The 20,297-nt window shown below is 41.3% G+C and overlaps 1 protein-coding gene across 2 annotated transcripts in view; it reads left to right on the forward strand.

The window, feature by feature from the left end:
* The window catches only part of LOC137427818 (platelet-derived growth factor subunit A), a 197,195-nt gene that overhangs the window by 35,288 nt on the left and 141,610 nt on the right, over positions 1-20,297 (forward strand). The window contains exon 2 of one of the 2 annotated variants that reach the window (XM_078776389.1): positions 17,372-17,477. In XM_078776389.1, coding sequence (XP_078632515.1) covers positions 17,372-17,477 — 106 coding nt within the window. The remainder of the gene's footprint in view (positions 1-17,371; positions 17,478-20,297) is intronic. The other variant, XM_078776391.1, reaches the window with a different exon arrangement.

The raw sequence follows: 20,297 nt of genomic DNA on the forward strand, positions 1-20,297 counted from the left end.
GCACCTCTATATCTTAAAAAGCACTGCACACAAAACATTGAGACATGTCTCATTGTAAATAACTCTTCATGGAGAATAAACCATGTGAATGATGATGCCATACGTGTCTCCATTATGACATCATAATTTGACAAGTACAAAACTTCATCCGATCAGGATGAAATTTCTTGAGCATCATCTAGGGATAAATTGATGGAGAAAATAATAATAATAATGACGTCATAGGTCACGTGGTTCGGTCGCGATATGGTTTAAAGAGAAAAGCCTTAAAAACACGAAAAAGCCTTTATCTCAGAAACGGCTGAACAGATCGAGGCCAAACTTTACAAGCATGACTGCATACCCATGACAAACAAAATGTTTCGGGATGCTGATGTCGTAGGTCACATGGTTTGGGAGCTTTAATTTTATGAAGCATAAACCTTTAAAACCTACCACCTCCCTCACTTTTGATCATATCGAGTGGAAACTTCACACATATGTTCCCCATGTCTGATTGCTAAAATGACCTTTTGGAATTTGCAATAGGTCACATGGTTTGGCAGCGATAAATAAATTCAACTGTAATCTTAAAAACCTTGTATCTACTAAACCACTTCATTGATCGATGTGAAACTTTAAAGTAATGTAGAAGGCTTCAACTGGAATAAGTGTAAATAATTTCAACATGATTGGTTGTATGGTTGGGAAGGTGGAAGTTGTTATTCGTTGAAGAAGAAGAAACTCTACATTTCATTTTCTCCAGCCATGTGACTTTTCGGTGTAGGTTTAATTACGATGAAAGCGGTGTAGTATCAAAACGGGGTTGTATCAAAGCGGGGTTGTATCAAAGTGTGTCCGATGAAAGTGGGGTTGTATGAACGCGGGAAGGCGGAGGAAACCGGTCATCACTGCCAGTAGTTGTAAAGTGACAGTTCTAGTTACTTTTGATTTTTGATTTTTCTTTGTTGAAACAATATTGTCGCGCGAACCCTTCCGTTAACACCAGGGCTTGCAGATGGACCAGAACGGATTTACTTGAGGTGACGACCAAACACGGATTTGGCTATAAAACGCGGGAGGAAGAAGGGAAGTGGAAGCTGTGGCAAAAGCGCGTACCTGTGGAAGGCGAACCGACGGCAACTTCGATCCTGCAGGGAAATTAATGAACTCATGAACGACAAGATTAGAAGGTACAAAAATAAAGATTTATTCACGGAACCCAAAACAATGAAACACGACGGTAATCAAATAAAGGGCCTAAATTGGGATCCCACACACCTCACTTCAGAAACGAGACACAGGAAGGAATTACCAAAAGAAAAACGTTCGTTATGTAATTGTGAATGTGGTGCGTCCTTATCTGTCCTGTCGTCTTGCGTCTCCAAGCTCCGCTGCACACCACGAGGTCCCTCGCTCCAGCACCACCGCACCGCGAAGGCCCGAGCCAACACCCACCCCAGGCTCCCCGTCGACCGCCCACGAGGTCCGTGCACCACTCTGGGCTCCAGGAGCACCGAGCACCGCTCCAAGCACCACGCAGATGGCGAGCCAACGACCACCAGGACCTCTCAAGACCAAGAAGCTTCAAACAACAAGAGAGCTTCAAACACCCCGAGACAGCCAGAAAGCACAAGGGTTCGAGCTGGATGTGCAAGAGGGCCAGAGGGACGTGCTGCGCAAGAGAGAACTGGATGTGCAAGAGGAAAAATGCCGTTCGGTGCGCCCCTATATAACCTTGCGGCGGTGACGTCAGCCTTGGCGTGCCACCCAATCAGTGCCTTCCACCGAACCTTCCAGCTTCGCGTCTCCCGCACTCGTTGGCTGGAGTTTCGTGCCTACCGCGCTGACCAATCACAGGCCTGTAGCGTGGTGATAGCTCGTGTCACTCTATGTTCCTAGGCCTGCCAGAGGTGTAGCTGGCTGCGGCCCATGCGGCGGTGCCCCGAACTGGCCTCTTGCCTGTTTTCTTCTGAAGTCCTTGTCAGGGAAGGGAATTATTTAATGTGGTTCTAAGGGCCTGTCTCAGTGTCTTTGTTGGTGTGCATTGCCATAAGGGACAAAGGTTTGATTACCAGGTGTGACACACAAGGGCTGTTATCTTTAATCCCTAACTATCTAACACTCGAACGTCCTGGTATGTTCACAAGCAGACATCTTAACCCGACAAACCGGACTAAACACACAGAACTTATTACAGGTAGATTCCCTATCACGACAGACGAAGCATGTTACCTATTCAGATCTACCTGACTCTAGATATTGCTTTACCCTACCGACATAACAATATTTTCCTTATTTATTTATTTATTTATGTTTGTTTTTTTGTTTTTTTGAAACAACACGATTTTGCAAGATTTTGTCAACAAGTCATTTGCTCCAATCCCAGAGTTCACCTGTGCATTGCGTGGAAGAAAGTTTCAGGCAAGAATTGGGTGTATTAGCCATTCAGGGGCACATCATAACCCTAACATGTAATTAACAACTGTCATCTTCGCACGTGATAAACGAACACGACGGTGACACCTTCTTGAATGGGTGGTGTAACAGGAGTAAATTTGATACCCTCTTAACCATGGTAACTTAAGCTTGATGCAAAGCAAGTTATATTATTCAAGGCCATTGCTGAATGTTTTACACTACAAATCTAGGTTTAATCGAAATTCCATTTCATAACTGTAAACTCCCACCTCCTGAGTTCAGTTACAAATGTGTGATTAAATTTCCATGTTGTGTTCTCAGCCACTCAGTAGAGGGCTGCCATTAGGTTCCAACTGGGAATATGGTTGGAGTGTTGCTGACACAGAAAACTGAAACCTTCGAGGTGGAAATTATTTTTTTTAATGTTTCAACTTTTCATTGCCAAAATTATTTTCACCTTCTCATGGGGTCAGTCAGGGAGTGTTTGGCTCAAGTCTTTCACGAATCAGGTCGCCCAGTTTAGGTTCGAGCTGGAATTTGTGATTTGTTCATGGTGCCAGTGATAGCTCGCCTACTCTTCATGAAGGCCACCATGGGATCTTTACAGCCAGCAGACGGGACACCCAGTTTAACATTCATCCAAGGGAAGGCGCACACATTGATGCCTTGCTCTTCCTGCGAAACACCAAGATGACAATTTATAGCTTAGCCAAGATTCAAACCCAGGCTAGGTAGCTCAAAGATGAGCTCTTAAAATGTATAGTTTGATAAGTATTGTACAAAATGGGAGCCATTAATTATTTACATGAATTACTGAAACATGAATGGTTCACCAGGTTAAATTTTGAGATTACAAGCGAATGCACGCCAATACTGGTATATGCAGAACCACAGGGGTTTGATTCCAATTTAAGCTAGATTCATGGACTCTTATTCAGCAGTCATCAATGGGGTATTATTATTATCATCACTGTGTAATAATTTCAATTCATTCTTTTATTATTTTGCATTGACTTAGATTATAATATTTTATTCAGTTATCAAAATATTCTGACTATTTTCAAATTTAACCCTCTACTCCCATGGCAAAGGTGTTGAAAGATCAACTTGTGAGAGAGATCCAAGCACAGAATTGAACAAAACTTCCACTTCAATAAAGACAGGTTATCATGGTTTATTATTGAATAACAGCAAAAATGCGAGATTAAATAATCAGGATTGTTTCCTCTGATGAAAGCTAATAACACATCGGAAGGCAACCTTTGTGGAACTGTAACTTTTGATGGACTAGTATTTATAGAACAGCATATCCTTGGAAAATAAAGATATTTGCAGCATGTGAAATGAGTTTGGTAACAATCACAAGATGAGAAAAAAAACATGAACAACTATTGTTTTGCTAAGATAATAATCCACATCGCCTGTGATAAATAGAGCTTGTGTGGCTGTAACTATGTCAGCAATATTTACTCGTCGATTGGTTGCGGCACTGACCAATTGGATGTGCCAGTTTTTCCCTTCTCTCGTCAATTGGTCGAGGCACTGACCAATTGGGTGTGACCGTTTTTCCCAGCATCGTTATTCGTGTCTATAGTTATCGTGTCTATACACGCTAGCAAACAATGGTTCATCTAGATGTCGATGGTGCGGCAAATCACACGCTTTCTCATCCCAGGATAAATGGCATGAAGAACGTCTACTCCCTCAGGATAGTTTTGCACTTTGCCATGCCTCCTGCCCCAACCCCCACTCCCATTAGCCCATCACCCACTATTGTGTGTGTTTCTTTTGATTTACCAGTCACATCCTTTGACACATGTTGCTCAAACTTGGCATCACGAGTGTTCACTCCTCCAGGATGGTTTTGCATTATGACCTGCTTCTCCAACAATCCTCAACCACCCCTCCTCACCCCACCTAAATCGATATAGACTAAATAAATGTATATAGACTAAATAAATCGAGAGACTAACAGACAAATTCTATATTTTCACATCATTCATCCTTGAATAATATCTCACTGGATGTACCGAATACTTTGGGCAGAATTGCCGACGCACAAGTGCCGATACCAGAAGGAAGTTCAGACAGGGTAGCAGAATAGATGTACAGCAGAAGGAATGAAAATGTAGGATAAAACATTCACTTTCATTCAAATGTTTACATTCACTAGAAGGACCCGTTCCATATGGGAGCAACCAGGGGGCTTACATTGTTATCCTTACTAGCTAAGCACCCACCCTACGGGCGATCTTGTTCCAAGCGTGCAACATATTTTTCTGCCATCGGATATTTTCTGCTGACAACTACTTTGACTTGGATTTCTTGCTGATTTCCTTTGGTAATATTACTCTTGCTGATTTCTTTTCAACTTAGGTGTCCTTGGTTTTTGAGGCATCTCAATTTTCCCAAAAAACCAAAAAAAAAACATTAAACGTCACTCTAGCTAACAATACCCAAAACCAACCCACAGCCCCCTCTTTCCCTTTCCTCCACCATCCCCTCACAATCCCCCATCAAGCATCACCCTTAGCTAACAATACCTATGACAACCCACACCATCCCCCCAAAATCCTCCATCAACCATCACTCTACCTAACAATACCCATAACAACCCACAACCCTCCCCCCACTCCACATCCCCCCACAATCCCCCGTCAACCATCACCCTAGCTAACAATACCCATGACCACCCCACACACCCCCCTTCATCATCTCCAATCAGTATCGGAATCCGAGCTCACAAAGAACCATTTCTCTCTGTACCCTCGCCGGCATGATCACTGTGACTTCACAATGTGACGTCACTGGCAATCTCGAAATTCGACAGTCTCGGGTTTTTGGGGTCTTTTGGGTATTCTGGGTCTTCCGTGTCTTTAAGGGTCTTCGGGGTCTTTTGGGTCTTCAGGGTCTTTTGGTTCTCTTGGGTCTTTTGAACCTGGGTTGAACACTGGGTTGAACATTGCGCTCCAAAATGCCTTGATAATCTCCTGATTTCATGATACCATTCACACATTCAAGGCACCCAGTGCCAGAGGCAGTACAGCAACACCAAAATATCACTGAACCTCCTCCATGTTTGACTGTAGGGAAGGTGTTCTTTTCTTTGAAGGCTTAATTTTGTTTTCTGCAAACATAGAGATGATGTGCTTTACCAAAAAGCTATAATTTGGTCTCATCTGTCCACAGGACATTCTCCCAGAGGATTCTGGCTTGTTCAGGTGTGTTTTGGCAAACTCCAGTTGGGCTTTCTTTTGTCTCTCTCAGCAGTGGGATCCTCCTGGGTCTCCGACCATAGAACCCCCAATCATTGAGTTGGCGACGGATGGTGCGAGTTTATACTGTCGTACCTTATGTCTGTAGGTCAGCTTGAATCTGTTTGGCAGTTGATCGAGGTGCTTTCTCCACCATTCAAACAATCCTTCACTGCAATCTTCGATGAGGACTTCTCTTGTGCCACGTCCAGGTAGGTTGGCTACAGTGCCATGGGCCTTAAACTTCCTGATAACATTGTGTACGGTGGACACAGGAGTATCAAGGTCTCTGGAGATGGACTTGTAGCCTTGAGATTGTCCATGCCTGGCTACATTCTTTTGTCTGACCCCCCTCAGACAATTCTCTGGTTTTCTTTCTTTCTTCATGCTCATTGCGTTACACACAGTTTTACAAAACAGCAGAATGACTCCTTTTCTCCAATCCATCTGGGTGAATGAGCTTTTTTTCAGCTGTTTTTGTTTTGTTTCACTGCATACCAAAGAAATACTTTGGTGGATACCAAAATATTTTTTAATTTCAACAATTTTCTTGAAGAAATGGTGCATTATTTGAAAACAGTGCAAGGGTGCCAATATTTTTGGCCATGACAGTACATATACATACATACATACATACATGCATACATACATACATACATACATACACACATAATACATTGCCCTACGGGCTACGCCGTAAAAAATGATCACCATGTGCAAATCTTTCATTTTTTGCATTTTATAGCACTTAATTTTCATTTTTATATTTTATAGTTACATTACAATAAGGTATTTTCTCATTTTTTTTATAGTCCAGCAAGGCCAAACATGGTTACAGTACATCCCAATGTCTTTTTTAAGTGTATAATGTTTCAAGATAAATTTCCCACCTAAGTTGGGCTGAGATTGGCACTCATGCCCACCTGGAGGGTGAGAGTACCCATTTGACATGTAATTGCACAACAAACATTATGCAATTAGATTCCAAATGTATATTAAAATTCTAATCTTCAAAGGAAGTCAAACTGTGTGTAAAACATTGTTTCTCCTGTGATTATGGTTAAGGTACTTTGAAATGCTGATGCTAATTATAATTAACATTTCTTGCCTATGGATCAATCAGGGCACTCTTCCACACAGGATAATTTATACCGAAAGAGCTGAACCAGTTCTCGATTATTCAGTAGCACGTTAAGGACGATACAATTTGTGTACTCTTATAATTGCTCGGTGAGCTAGCTTTCAACATAAAGGAATATGATAGCTTCACAATTCCTTTCTAGTTTCAGGGACTCGGAAGTGAGAAGGAGGGAGTGTTGGGGTGTGACCATTTCCTTCAAGTCAAATTTAGTTCAGAAAATCAATCAGTAAACTCAGGTGCAAGATATTGCTTCATTTCATCCTAATTAAATCTGAACCTTATTCCTGAGTGGTGTCTCGAGTAAAGTGACCTGTTATTAATAAAGTTATTTTTTGTGCAAGCGTGTGTCAAGTGGCACACTCTTGTGATCAGTCCTGCCCAGGTTTCTCAAAGGATTTACACTGTGATAAGAAAAGATAAACATAGCCTTTTCTCTTATGATGGCTTTCAAATATTCTCACTGTGTCTCTCACTCGTTAGTGTGCCAGTGAGATTACTCTCACCAATTAGATCGAATCCTCCAAGCTGCTGGGGGATATCACTAGCAGAGTTCATTCCGTTTCTGTAACCAAACAACGGAACACGACATTCGTATCTTTATTGGTAGGACCAGTTTCTGCGATATTCATGCTCATGTGTTGCTTTGTTAGTTTCCTTTTCTAAAGACAGCAAAGGCATTATGCATACAAGCAAGGGCATATTTACATCATTATACATACCTTTACCCAGTTTGGCTTAGATACCTCCAGCCATTTTTAGCCGCGTCGCAGACGCTGCTCATAGAGTGCCCTCTGCTGTTGTTGTTGTTGTTATTCTTCTTCTTCTTCTTCTTGTTTTTCTTCTTGTTCTTCTTCTTCTTGTTGTTCTTGCAGAGAAGACAAAACCTCGAAGCTCCACCCATTCTGGGAACCATAGCTCCACCCATTTTGGGAGAGGCTTCATATAAACAAATATCCACCATTTTATTAACTCGCATAGCTTTGAGGCCTGTTTTGTAGGCCCGTGGTGTCTTTCTCTCTCACACAGTTTTATTTCAAATCAAATTCGATATATCATTTCATTTTTCACAGTCGCTAACATAGTTTTAGACTCGGTTGAAAAAAAACGGGAAGAAAATCCGATGAAAGTTGCCCTTTATAGAACGAAATGAATTCTCAAAGGCCTGTAACTTCAAGTCCATTGAGATATATTTTGTTTAAATCGCGGCATGCTCAGTCATACACCGCCCGAAATAACAGACGGGAAAATGCCGAGATATATATATTTTGTTTAAATCGCGGCAAGCTCAGTCATACACCGCCCGAAATAACAGATGGGAAAATGCCGAGATATATTAAAAATTCGTCCATTTGATGATAATCGTCACGATGAAATATTTAATTTATACGTCGTCACAATAATGTGGAGAGAGGAGCATAGCTTCGTTCACGTGTCGCCACACACGGGAAATTGCCGAGATATATATTTTTTTCAATCGCGGCATGGTCAGTCATACACCGCCTGAAATAACAGACGGGAAAATGCCGAGATATATTAAAAATTCGTCGCCACACACGGGAAATTGCCGAGATATATTTTCACTTTGCACAAAAATAACATCAAGTAATCGAATCAATAGAAATGTCCTGTGCCTATAACATCGACGTTATAGGCACAGCTGCATCTAGGCATTGTGTAACATCGACGCGGCTTTTGTTTTAATTAAAACTTTTTGTACTTGTTAAGTTATCACGGTAACAAAATAATTTTGACTTCTCATGACCTTTAACCTCTTGACGCCAAAATCTAATCAGTTCATCTTTGTTTCATAATATATACTTATATCAAGTTTGGTCAAAATCCCACCTCTGGTTCATTTATTTGTTTTGTCTCTTCATTTGATTAAATAATGGCGTTCCAATAACAGACTTAGCATGACTTTACAGTTACCAGTATTGAGTAGGTAGTAGAATAAAGAAATGTCAGAATTTTTTTTTTTTTTTTAAACAATGACGTGAGACCTCTTCATTTAAGCGCAGCTACGAGTAAGCCATTAATTGATACGATGGGAAAATAATAAATTTCGCCAACGAGATACAATCATTCACAATGCTTCGTCCAAGTATAGTGAGGAAGGATTTTTTTTCTTAGTAATCATACACAGACGAAAAAAAAAACCTTGTTTTACTAACTGTAAAACATAAAACCTGTATTCAGAGAGGGATAACCTGCCACCTGTGTTATACAAGTGTTAGCAGCTAGCCACCTTTTAAGTCCTTCACTTTAATCGGTCAGGAAAAGCGAATCTGATGAAAAGCGAATCTGATGTTTGTCATAAATTAACACATTGGCTTGGCGAACGTCTTGATCTATTATTGGCTTGTCCTGAAGTCAGAGGCGCTCGAAATCGGTGTGTGTGTGTGTGTGTGTGTGTGTGTGTGTGTGTGTGTGTGTGTGTGTGTGTGTGTGTGTGTGTGTGTGTATGTGTATGTGTATGTGTCGTTGGTTGCTATCTGCATTTGCAGGTTTCAGGAGGTGGAACGGAGTCCTCCCAGGACCCAAAGTATCCACCTCCTCTTCGGGAAGGGATCACGGTTCATGGACCAAGCTGTTCTACTTTTTCAGAGTTTTGTTCCAAGGGATCTTTTCAGGATTGTCACCAAACCCCAAATTTCCTCCAGTTATAGTTCATTTGTGGTAATATTTCTAGGGATGGTTTTTAAAAATCTTAGTGAGGTTCTTCTTTATCATTCCTGTTGCTCCAATTATCACTGGTATAATTTTGACGTTCTTCAGCTTCCAAGATCCCTTGACCTCATTTTCGAGGTCCTGGTATTTGGTTATTTTCTTGATTTCTGCATTGTTTAGGCCCAAATCGCTAGGTACTGATATCCTAGTCAGCAATGCTGCCTTTTGTTCCTGAGTACAATGTCCGGACGCAATTCTTTATTTTCTATGTTCACGCTCGATGGAATCATTAGGTTGTACGTGAGCATGACGTCCTCATTTTCAATGATTGCTCTTGGTTCGTGTATCCATGAGTTTTCTGGTACTGGGATGTTTACATTTTTGCACATATGCAAATGAATCACTGTGCATACTTTGTTGTGCCATTGTGTGTAAAGTTGTTCTGATAGTTTTTTGTATCCCGAGAGCAGGTGACTAGTACTTTCTGTTTCTGTCTTGCAGAATCTACACTTGTCCATCTGGCTCAGTCCCGCCATCTTTTTAAATCCATTGGTGTAGTGTCTTTGATCTTGGGTATTTATTATGATTCGTTCGCTGTCCCAGTTGAGCTGACCTCTTCTTAGCCATTCCAATGAGCCTTCTTTGTCTATCCCCACTCTGTCCAGCTCTTCTTTTTTTTTTTGTATTTGCCTGCTCTTTGTCATTCTCACAGTTGTTGGTGTACATTTCTTGATATTTCTTTTTAGATATTTATTTTGTCGTTTTTTGCAATTGTTGGGCCTGTATTTGATGCTGTTTCATTTTTCTGTGCGGCATCTTCTATTCATACCTGCTTTTGGAAATTCTTTGCAAGGTGAGTTAGGGATACTTTTTCAGGTTTGTTGTGTTCATGTTTTGTTTACAAATTGCATCTGATGTTATATATATCTGATGATATCTGATGTCAGCCAGATACCTCCTTCTATTCTCTGGATGCACTGGTTTTTGTAAAACATTTTGTGGATGGTATGGAGTTTTCTTGTTTTCATGTCTAATCGTTGATTTATGATTGGGGCCAGTTTATTTTTCCGCAGCTATATTGGAACACTGGGACTGCGAGCTGGTTTATGGCTTTGATTTTGTTTCTTGGGGAGAGGTATGTTTTCAGGATCAGCTTCGTTCTACATAGGTATTCTTTGGTGATTGTGTTTGGTATTTGTTTGTGACTTATTTGGTGGCCCTCTTCTACTTCAGGGTATTTGTATTATGCTTCGTACATGCTGAATTGTTGGTTCAAGGTCAATTTTTATGTTGTCTGTTTTTGTTGGTTTACCCTGTACAAATGTGCACTTGGTGCACTTGTCTCGTCCAAATTCCATTTGTTTGTCCTCGAAAACCATTTTACTCGTTTTAGTTGTTCTGTCAATTTTTCATCATTTGGCGAGAAGAGCTTCAAAGCATCCATGTATAGTACATGTGTCACCTTTCCTATTTCTTTCGATATTCATCTATTGGTTGTTAGGGTGTATGCGTGTCCTCGTTCATTGATGAGGTTGCGATTGATGAGGATTGATGAGGATTTGTCCAGAGCCAGACAAAACAAGAGGGGGGAAAGACGGTCTCCCTGGAAAATACCACACCATATCTTTACATCTGGTATCTTGATATTTCCTTCTGATTAATGTAATATCAATGTGGTATTCCAGAGCTCCATTGCTTTTCGATCACTTTGATTATTTGGGGATTGATTTTGTATATTTTCATGCGTTTTACCATCCACAAATGTGGGACACTGTCAAAAGTTTTCATATAGTCGATCCAGGTGGTGGACAATTTAGTTCTTTGCATTTTGCAATTTTCAAGTATGGCCTTGTTCAGTAGTTGGTGGTCAATTGTTCCATAACAACCTCTTACATCCCTTTTGTTCTGCCTCTAAACCTCCTTGCTGTGTTAGATGATGGTACCATTACCTATAGGTTCATTACCTATGATGGCACCATTACTTATAGCCATTAGCTTTAGGTTCTGTGATAATTCCTGTCAGCACTTTGTATGTTGTTGGTAGGCATGTTATTGGCATGTTATTGGCCGGCCAGTATGGGGAAGTTGGGTTTCCTCAGATTTTGGGATGAGAAAGGTGTTCCCTTCTACAAGCCACTCATTCACTGCCTTTTCCTCTTGGATTAGTTCGTTAAATGTCCTGGCGTAGTGATTGTGAAGATAATCAAGTTGTTTTAGCCAGAAATTTGGAATTCCATCTGGGCCTGGGCTTTTGAAGTTTGCCAGTTTGAAGTTGTTTTATAATTTCTTCTTCGTCAATAAATCACTGAGGGGAATTTCCTCGAGATGTTGCTTCTTCTTTCCCAAATTTGGGATCAATTATGCTTCCTTGTTGTCTTTTCGATCTTAAAAAATTCCTTTCTGGAATTTTTCCAGCTTTTATTTTTTAGGGTGTTATTTTCGGGTTATTTTCTTTTTGGGTTATTTTCAAACATGCAGTTTTGTTTTCTCCCTTTATTGACTGTCATAGTTTTTTTTAAATCTTTCTTGTAATCATCTCTATTTTAAGTTTGCTTTCAGCAGCCATTACCTATAGGTCTGTATTTCCAAGTTTGTATTAATTTTTCTATTTTTTGGATTCTCCTCATTAGCTTTGGATTTCAATTCCCCCTTAAAAAATTCTGTATGTGTTCCGTTTCTTTTCTCAGTTGCTCTATTTGTGCTTCCAGCCTCCACTTCCACGGTGGTGCCTGGTCTCTGTCTGTATGGGCTGATTTGCTCTTCTTGCGGTATTTTTTTTTTTTTTTTTTTGTATACAAGATCGAGGCTCGTGAAAGAGCTATTTGGATATTTGGATATTGTTTTATTGTTATTTCTTCTTGTATGAGCAGTGCCACTGCAAAGCTGTTTGTTGAGTTCCTTTAATGGTGATACTTTTGGCACCAATCTCTTGAGTGTTTTGTTGGTTCTGCCAACCAGCATTTTTGTCCGTCGATTGTTTTCTATCCTGTATAGTTGTGGTCTCCAATAATTCTCATCTTGTCATTGTCATTGTCATCTCCAATAATTTGTTTGCCAACTCTTCTTCCAGTCTTCTCTGGTCCTTCACCTCTCTATTCCCCTCCGTCCTGCCTGTTATCATCCGCCATTCTCGTTTTCACCCCCTCCAACCATATCGGTGTTTTCACTCGATCCATGACTGGAATACATGCTATGTATTGCATACATGCTATGGCCTCCGATTTACTAATACATAGTCCATCCATCCATCCAAATATCCAATCAAAACCCCCCAGTTTGGCTATTTAGTATATACAGTAGATATCATGACAATAATCCTGGATGAGCCCTTGGGTGGTGGAGGCCCCGGCTGCCCTTGCGTAAATCTGGCCCTCATTGGAGGGCAATTCCATTTCTCAAAAAAACCACAGTGACACCAAAAAACCACAGTGACACCAAAAAACCACAGTGACACAAAAAAACCACAGTGACACCAAAAAAACCACAGTGACTCCAAAAAACCACAGTGACATGTGACGTAGTGGCTGGCGGAGTATTTTTTGGTCCAGCTAATGGCGAAGGTATACAATCAGCCAGTTATTAGGAGCAGAAATCAAAGTAATATCTATATTAAAAAAAGGGAAAGAGAGCCAACTTTGTGGCATAATTCAAGCAAGTTGAGTTTTGCGTCAGATTAGGAGAGTTGATAGGTTGGATTACTTTAGACTCGACTCTGTTAAGTAAGTATGTCGAGCTAGAACCTCCCTAGATTTGAAGGCAGTATTCTATACAAGGGCAAATCAATCCTTTATATAATCGGAACTGCTCCGATGAGAAAGATCTTCGATATATCAATAGGACTCCACTGAGACATCTTGTCCACATCTGAATTTATAGAGATAGTTGTGATGAAACAATTAGATTAAGCAAGGAATATGGAGCAGAGGTGAAAAACACAGAGGAGTGTAATGTTGAATCGTCAACATACTAATGCATTGGTTATTTCTAGGAGAAAGAGGATCATTGATAAAATAAATAAGAAAGAGTGTAGGAGAGAGGACAAAACCCTGAGGGATACCACTGTTGGTGAGAAGGAGAGAGAGGTTGAACCATCAACCATTACGGAGATAGTACAGCTAGGGAGAAAGATGAGAGAGTAGAGAAAGCAGAGAGAGAAAGCAGATATGAGAGAGCAGAGTGAAGGAGGAAAGCCGAAACGGGGGAGCTTGGAGATCAGACCCCGATACCATACTCTATTAAAAGCTTTTGACATATGAACAGCTACATCAAAAGATTCCTCAAAGTCTCTCAGAGAAGACCTGACATCTGTAATATGGATATCACCAGTAGATCTCGCCTTATGAAAGCCATACTTATGATCAGAGAGAAGACTGAGATTCAAGATGCTTGAGGAAATGAGAATATTGAGAAGACGTTCAAAGACTTTGGAAATAGTAGAAGTCAGAGCAATAGGATGGTAGTTGGACGGGTTTGAACGATCACCCTTCTAAATGGCTTTATACTAATGCATGTTTTCTAGGAAAGAGGACTACCATCAGTTCTCTCCCCAGCCGACCCCACAATAAGGTGGGGATAATTGGGGCTGTTAAAGAAGCAATAGTGTTCGTAGACTCATAAAGCATAAATTTCAAAAGCCTTAAATTTTGTTGCTCTTCTTATTGACTATCCCAACTGATATAGCTGTGTGTAAGAATGGAAAGGGAAGAAAGGAACATGCACGAGTGTATATGAGGGGAAAGGGAAACATATCAAACATTTTCCTGTTGTACAAAGCAAAATTAAAACATTTTCCGGAGAATACTGAGGCCGACACTCTGGCTTCAGTATTAACGTTGTTGATGATATTCCCCTCAATGCCTAATACATGAACCATGCAATTCAGGATGTGCGCAAGGAGCAGCTGGGGTGAGAATATTCCTGTGAACACGATCTTTAAAGTATATATAGAAGTCTAGTTAAGCTGCATAAAAATATTGTGTTCAGTTTTGGTCATCTTAATGTAGAAAATATCTAGCAACATTAGAAGTGGTTAAACAGGGTTGGCAGGATGACTTACATGTAGGGTAGTTGTCTTTGAGCTGTCCAAGCTGGGATTGATTACTGATCCAACTAAAAACTGCCATCCAAGTGTTTCACAGGCAAGGTGTTGCACCAATGAGCGCACCATTCCTCAGATTGAATGTTAATCCTGGGATTTTTCTGCCAGCATTGCTTTAAAGGTGGATTTAAAGATGCCACGATGTCTTTTGTGAAGAGTGGGCGATTCTCGCTTGTAATAGAAAACAAGTCGGGAGACGACGATGGTTCACGAGCGAGCGGTATTCAATGACAACGGACGGACTGTAACCGAAACAGGCCCGGACAGGCCAGGCCCGGAAATGTCAAGACGAAGGTTACTGACCTTGAAATGAGATAGAAAATAATGTGTAATCAGTTAGGAGGTTCGTTAGCTACACAATACCGAAAATTCGGTGAAAAATGAAATGGGGGGAAAAAGAAAAAAAGAAAAATCGAGCTCCGTGGGGCTAGACACATGACATTGGCCGAACCAAATACCGAAACCCCTGTCAGATTCCACCAAACCCCTCGGAGAAGATGTAGCTTGAACTCGATTACCCCCTAAAAAGACATCTTTTTCGGGCGTGGCTCCGCCCACAATGGGCGCAATACGCCCACTCTCGGCAGGACACAACTAGATCAAGATATCAACCTCCCACCCAAGTTTCATCAAGATCGGATGATATCATCGGGTAGTTATGCTGCAGACAGACACACACACACACACACACACGCACACACACACACACACACACACACACACACACACACACACACACACAGACACACACACATGACGAATATAGTGGTCACTTGATAACTCTTGAACCAATAAACATTGCTTCTTGTTGGGAGAATTTAATATCCATCGACTTTCTGGTCATCTATGTAAACTCATTTACACTTGATTTTTTTGGATATTGTGTTTTCACTTTCGTATATCCCACTTATAGCCAAATCACCAATATTTGCTGATTACTCTACTGCACTTATTGATAATATTTTTTATGCCTCCGTTGAAGAAGTCGCCGGAGGCATTATGTTTTCAGGTTGTCCGTCCGACTGTCCGTCCGTCCGTGATAGGTTTTCGTTACCGCGATAACTTGAGAACGGATGAATGGATCTTAGTCAAACTTGGTGCAGGTATGTATAATGAGGTAAAGATTAAATGATTAGATTTTGGGGTCACGAAGACAAAGGTCAGAGGTCATGCTAGGTAAAAATTATGTTACCACGATAACCTGCGAACCAGTGATAGGATTCTGACCAAATTTGGTACAATTATGTAGAATGATGTAAAGATGATCTGAATAGATTTTGGGGTCAAGAGGTCAGAGGTCAAAGGTCAAGGGTCAAAGTCTGTAATATGTCTATAACTTGAGAATGGCTAAAAGGATCTAATTCAAACTTGGTACCGATATGTATGATGACGTAAATATTAACTGATTATATTTTGGGGTCCCGAGGTCAAAGGCCAAAGGTCAGAGGTCATGTCAGGTAAAAATGTGATAACTTGTGAACAGCTGAAGGGATTTAAAGCAAACTTGGTACAGGTATGTATAATGATGTAAACATGAAATTATTACATTTTGGGGTCAAGAGGTCAAAGGTCAGATGTCATGTCAGGTAAAAATGTGATAACCTGTTTTTATTACTATCCAACCATATCCACAATCACGGATTGTTCTATCAGATATAACAGATGACTTTACAATTTTTACTTATACACCCATTATCCTAAGTAACCATAAAAACAACTATTCCCCTAAGTTTTGTATTTGTAAATTGACTAATCTTAATATTAATAAGTTTAAACAAAATCTAAAATTTTTGATTGGTGATAAATGATGATGATGAGAGGATTCAGCGGTGAGAAACCGTGAATGGTCCCAGGGCTATCAGCTTTAAATATGAGAAGAATGAAAAGAAGATCACATGGGGATGAGATAGATGCTTTTAATGTAGCCAGAGGCATTGACAAGAGGAAATTAAAGTAGATTTTTTTTGTTGAGATGCGAGTGGAGGATAGGACTGGAGGCCAAGCTTGAAAACAAAGAAAAGGTGAGCTATAACTGTAACGAGACGTGGTTCTTTTATTCACTTATTTTACTCAGAGAAATAAGTAAAATGAGCCTGGTGCCGGCTTGGGATCCTAGGATCCTGGGTTCGAATCCCGGTCGATCGCTGAATTAACGCCAGGGGGGTTGACTCAGCCTGTCATCCTTCCGAGGTCGGCAAATTGAGTACCGGCTTGCTGGGATGAATGATCACGGTGTGTACCCCGATTTAGAATAGGTACACCGTATCCCTGCGCATCGTAAGAGGCGACCAAGGGTTGGCGTCAGGAAGGGCATCCGGCCATAAAAACATTGCTTCAAACAGGGAACCATGATGGTCATGGGGCCCGCAAGGCTAACCCCCGCTCTAGCGGGGAAAATGGCCTTAAAACGATCATTCATATTCATTCACTCAGAGAGTATTTGTTAAAGTGGAATAGTTTGATCAACTTAACAAGCAACTGGATAAATATGTAAAAGGTAACATATGGATGGGTACAAGTGGGATGAGTAGACAGGTGGAAGAGTGTGTGTGCTTCTGCCGAGGTAGCTTGGTATACCTTTTGCTTGTTATCCCCTTTCCTTTTCAAATTCCTTTTGGTTTGCCCTGCGCAGTGATGAAATAATACCAAGTGCATTTTCCCTTGGCTACTGCATAGATGAATAAAACCATCTCAGGAATAGGAAGGCCGAGAAGTTTTGTTCCAATTACTTTGTTATAACAAGCACATGAGACTTTAGCTGTACTCGTTTACTCTTCCTCCGATCCTAACCACTTCAACAACCTTCCCTAGGGACTGCAAGAGGAAGGGAAGCTGAGCTTGCTTTTGGCTATGATGGATTGGTCAGGATTCCGTGCTGCCCGACACGTGCCCGCCATTCCACGCAATGACTCCGTAGGTAAAGCCAGCCCGACAAATGACATGCTTGATCAAACTCAAATTGTGTATTACACAAAGCCCTCTGTCTTTATGCCTGTCATGTCTGACTTTCCTTCAACCTGATTACATTTTTCATACCTCACAATGATGCTGCATGCACACATCCTGTGGCATTGAAACCCACTTAAGTTAATGTCTTCAAACTGAACTGGCGGACTGAACATTAAATTATTTTTGACAACATGGATATGCTAAAGCAGCCCTTGAGATTACATACTCAACTATGCATGGATCTCAATGTGTGACACCATTCAAGTAGAAAATCAACTCAAAAATTACGTGCTACTCAAATTTTAGGACAAAGCATCTGAATGGGAAGATATGAAGATGTCAAACGTTTCTGTCACTGATGTTGTTCAGTTAATATTCATTATTTTTCTGATTTTGTAGCAACTTGATGTAACCAAAAGCACAAAAAGTAGCTTGCTGGTGACAGTCAGGTTCACTATGTTTTTTCGTTCAAAAATTTTGGAGATAAGCAAAACTATACATTTTTGGAATATTCAGAGCATGAGGAATCCAAAAATTAATGTTTACATTTGCGTAGACACCTTTGCGAAAATGACACTCAGGACAGTGATGAAGATCTGTAACAGCATATTCCTGAACGGTATAGACCTAGTAGATCCTGTGTATAGGACTTATAGTTCAATCTGATACTAACAAGGCTGCTTTCTTGCTCTATAAACCCATACCTATAACTTCAAAGGACTTGCAATATCATGGATTATGTAATACAGTTATATCACAAATATATAGACAACTAGCAGAAGTACCCGGCATTGCCGGGCGGGGGAGGGGGAAGGGGAGGGGAGGGGAGGGGAACGGGGGGGAGGGGAGGAGAGGGGGAGGGGAGAAGAGGGGGGGAGGGGAGAAGAGGGGAGAAGAGGGGGGGAGGGGAGAAGAGGGGGAGGGGGAGGGCGAGAGGGGTGGGGAGGGGGAGAGGGAAGGAGAGGGGGGAGGGGGAGAGGGGGGAGGGGGAGAGGGGAGGAGAGGGGGAGGGGGAAAGGGGTGCGGAGGGGGAGGGGGAGCGGAGGGGGAGGGGGAAGGGAGGACAGAGGGGGGAGGGGGAAGGGGGAGGGTGGAGGGGGAGGGGATAGTGTGGAGGGGGTAGTGTGGAGGGGGAGGGGGTAGGGAGGACGGAAGGGGGAGGGAAGGGGAGGGCCAGTCAACAATGATGTTGTAGTTCTCATGGTCGGAGAGCAGCACAACAATCGCGACATCGTCCTGCATCTTCGCAACAGCACGAAGCGGATTTTGGAGACTCACCGATCCTGTGACGCCCTCTAGTACCGGCGTTGCCGGGCGGGGGAAGGGAGACCCGTACATTACACACATTACAACATTACACACACACAAACTGTGTTTTATGTTCAATGGTCTGGCGTCGGGGATGGAACATCACGTGATCGCTCTGAGCGAATCAGCGCGCTGCTCTGCCACCAGGTCAGAATCCGTGTATAATATTCTTCGCTGAAATGCGCTGAGGTAAATATGAATAACAAATATGGATCTCGTCAACTATTTTTAGGTAGGCCATGTCCTTCCCAGGCTCAATGGCCATGTCTGTGCCAAATATCAAGTACGTGAGCCTCTCCGTTTAGGAGTCTATCGGTAACATTTCACACACACAAACTGTGTTTTATATATATAGATGGTTTTCAACAACCTTTGTTTGTTGCTTTTCTATAATCCTGAGCACTATTTTGAGGCCTTCATTGGATTGCTTGACCCAGAAAACATAGGATTGGCATATTTAATTAAGTTTCTAGGTTGACTAGAAGCCAAGATAGTGCAAAATATGTATTTTATGGCGGCCATTTTGAAAATCCAAAATCTGTGTCTGTGCAAATCCCAACATTGTTTTTCGGATTCTCCATGCTCTGATGATTCCAAAAATGTACAGGTTTGCTAATCCCAAAGTTTAGGACGAAATTATATTTGTTGACATAGTGAACCTGACTATCTTCATCACTGTCCTGAGTGTCATATTGGCAAAGGTATCTACGCAAATGTAAACATAAATTTTTGGATTCCTCATGCTCTGAATATTCCAAAAATGTATAGTTTTGCTAATCTCCAAATTTTTTGAACGAAATTATATTTGTTAACATAGTGAACCTGACTATGCCTTATGGTGTTATTACTTTGATTGGGTAATATGCACTAGGCAACGGGTGTGGGTTATATTAAGAATTCGATGTTTAAGCTTTTGAATGAAGCATGTGGTATGTCTTTAGAAACACAGTGATGCTTTGAAGGCGCTGCACAAGAATACCGAAGTATATAGTATGAGTGTGTTTGTCGGCACTTTTCTGGGGTGAGGCAGTCAAGTGAGGTGAGCTTTACACAGTGAAAAATATGCAGCCAAGGCGACCACATGCTGTTTGAGCAGACAAGAGTTGCAGGCTCAGCACCTGATTAGAGAGAAAGGTTGGGAGGAGGAGGACTTGGGGGGATTCTCACAGATGTGCTTGAGCTTTTGTCGTGTGATGGAATAAAAAGTTCCCCTTCTATTCTGCAATGTTAGTCTCAAGTTTAGTGGTTTATAATTCAAAATAATAAGCTTATTCAAACACCATCATGCACGTATATGTGAAGTGGATTTTAAAAATCAGGAAGTGGGAAATATGGAGCAGTGGAGGCAGGATTGGAGGCAGTGTTGGGGTCATAAATTGCAATCATTATTTCTAAACACTGTGATCTAATAATTAATCTCAGAGAAATATTTTGACCTGCTCAATAAGACATTCCATTTTAAAGATTTTACAAAAGTCAA

This window comes from Myxine glutinosa, chromosome 1, assembly GCF_964187855.1.
Source record: "Myxine glutinosa chromosome 1, kmMyxGlut1.1, whole genome shotgun sequence".
Classification (NCBI taxonomy): domain Eukaryota; kingdom Metazoa; phylum Chordata; class Myxini; order Myxiniformes; family Myxinidae; genus Myxine; species Myxine glutinosa.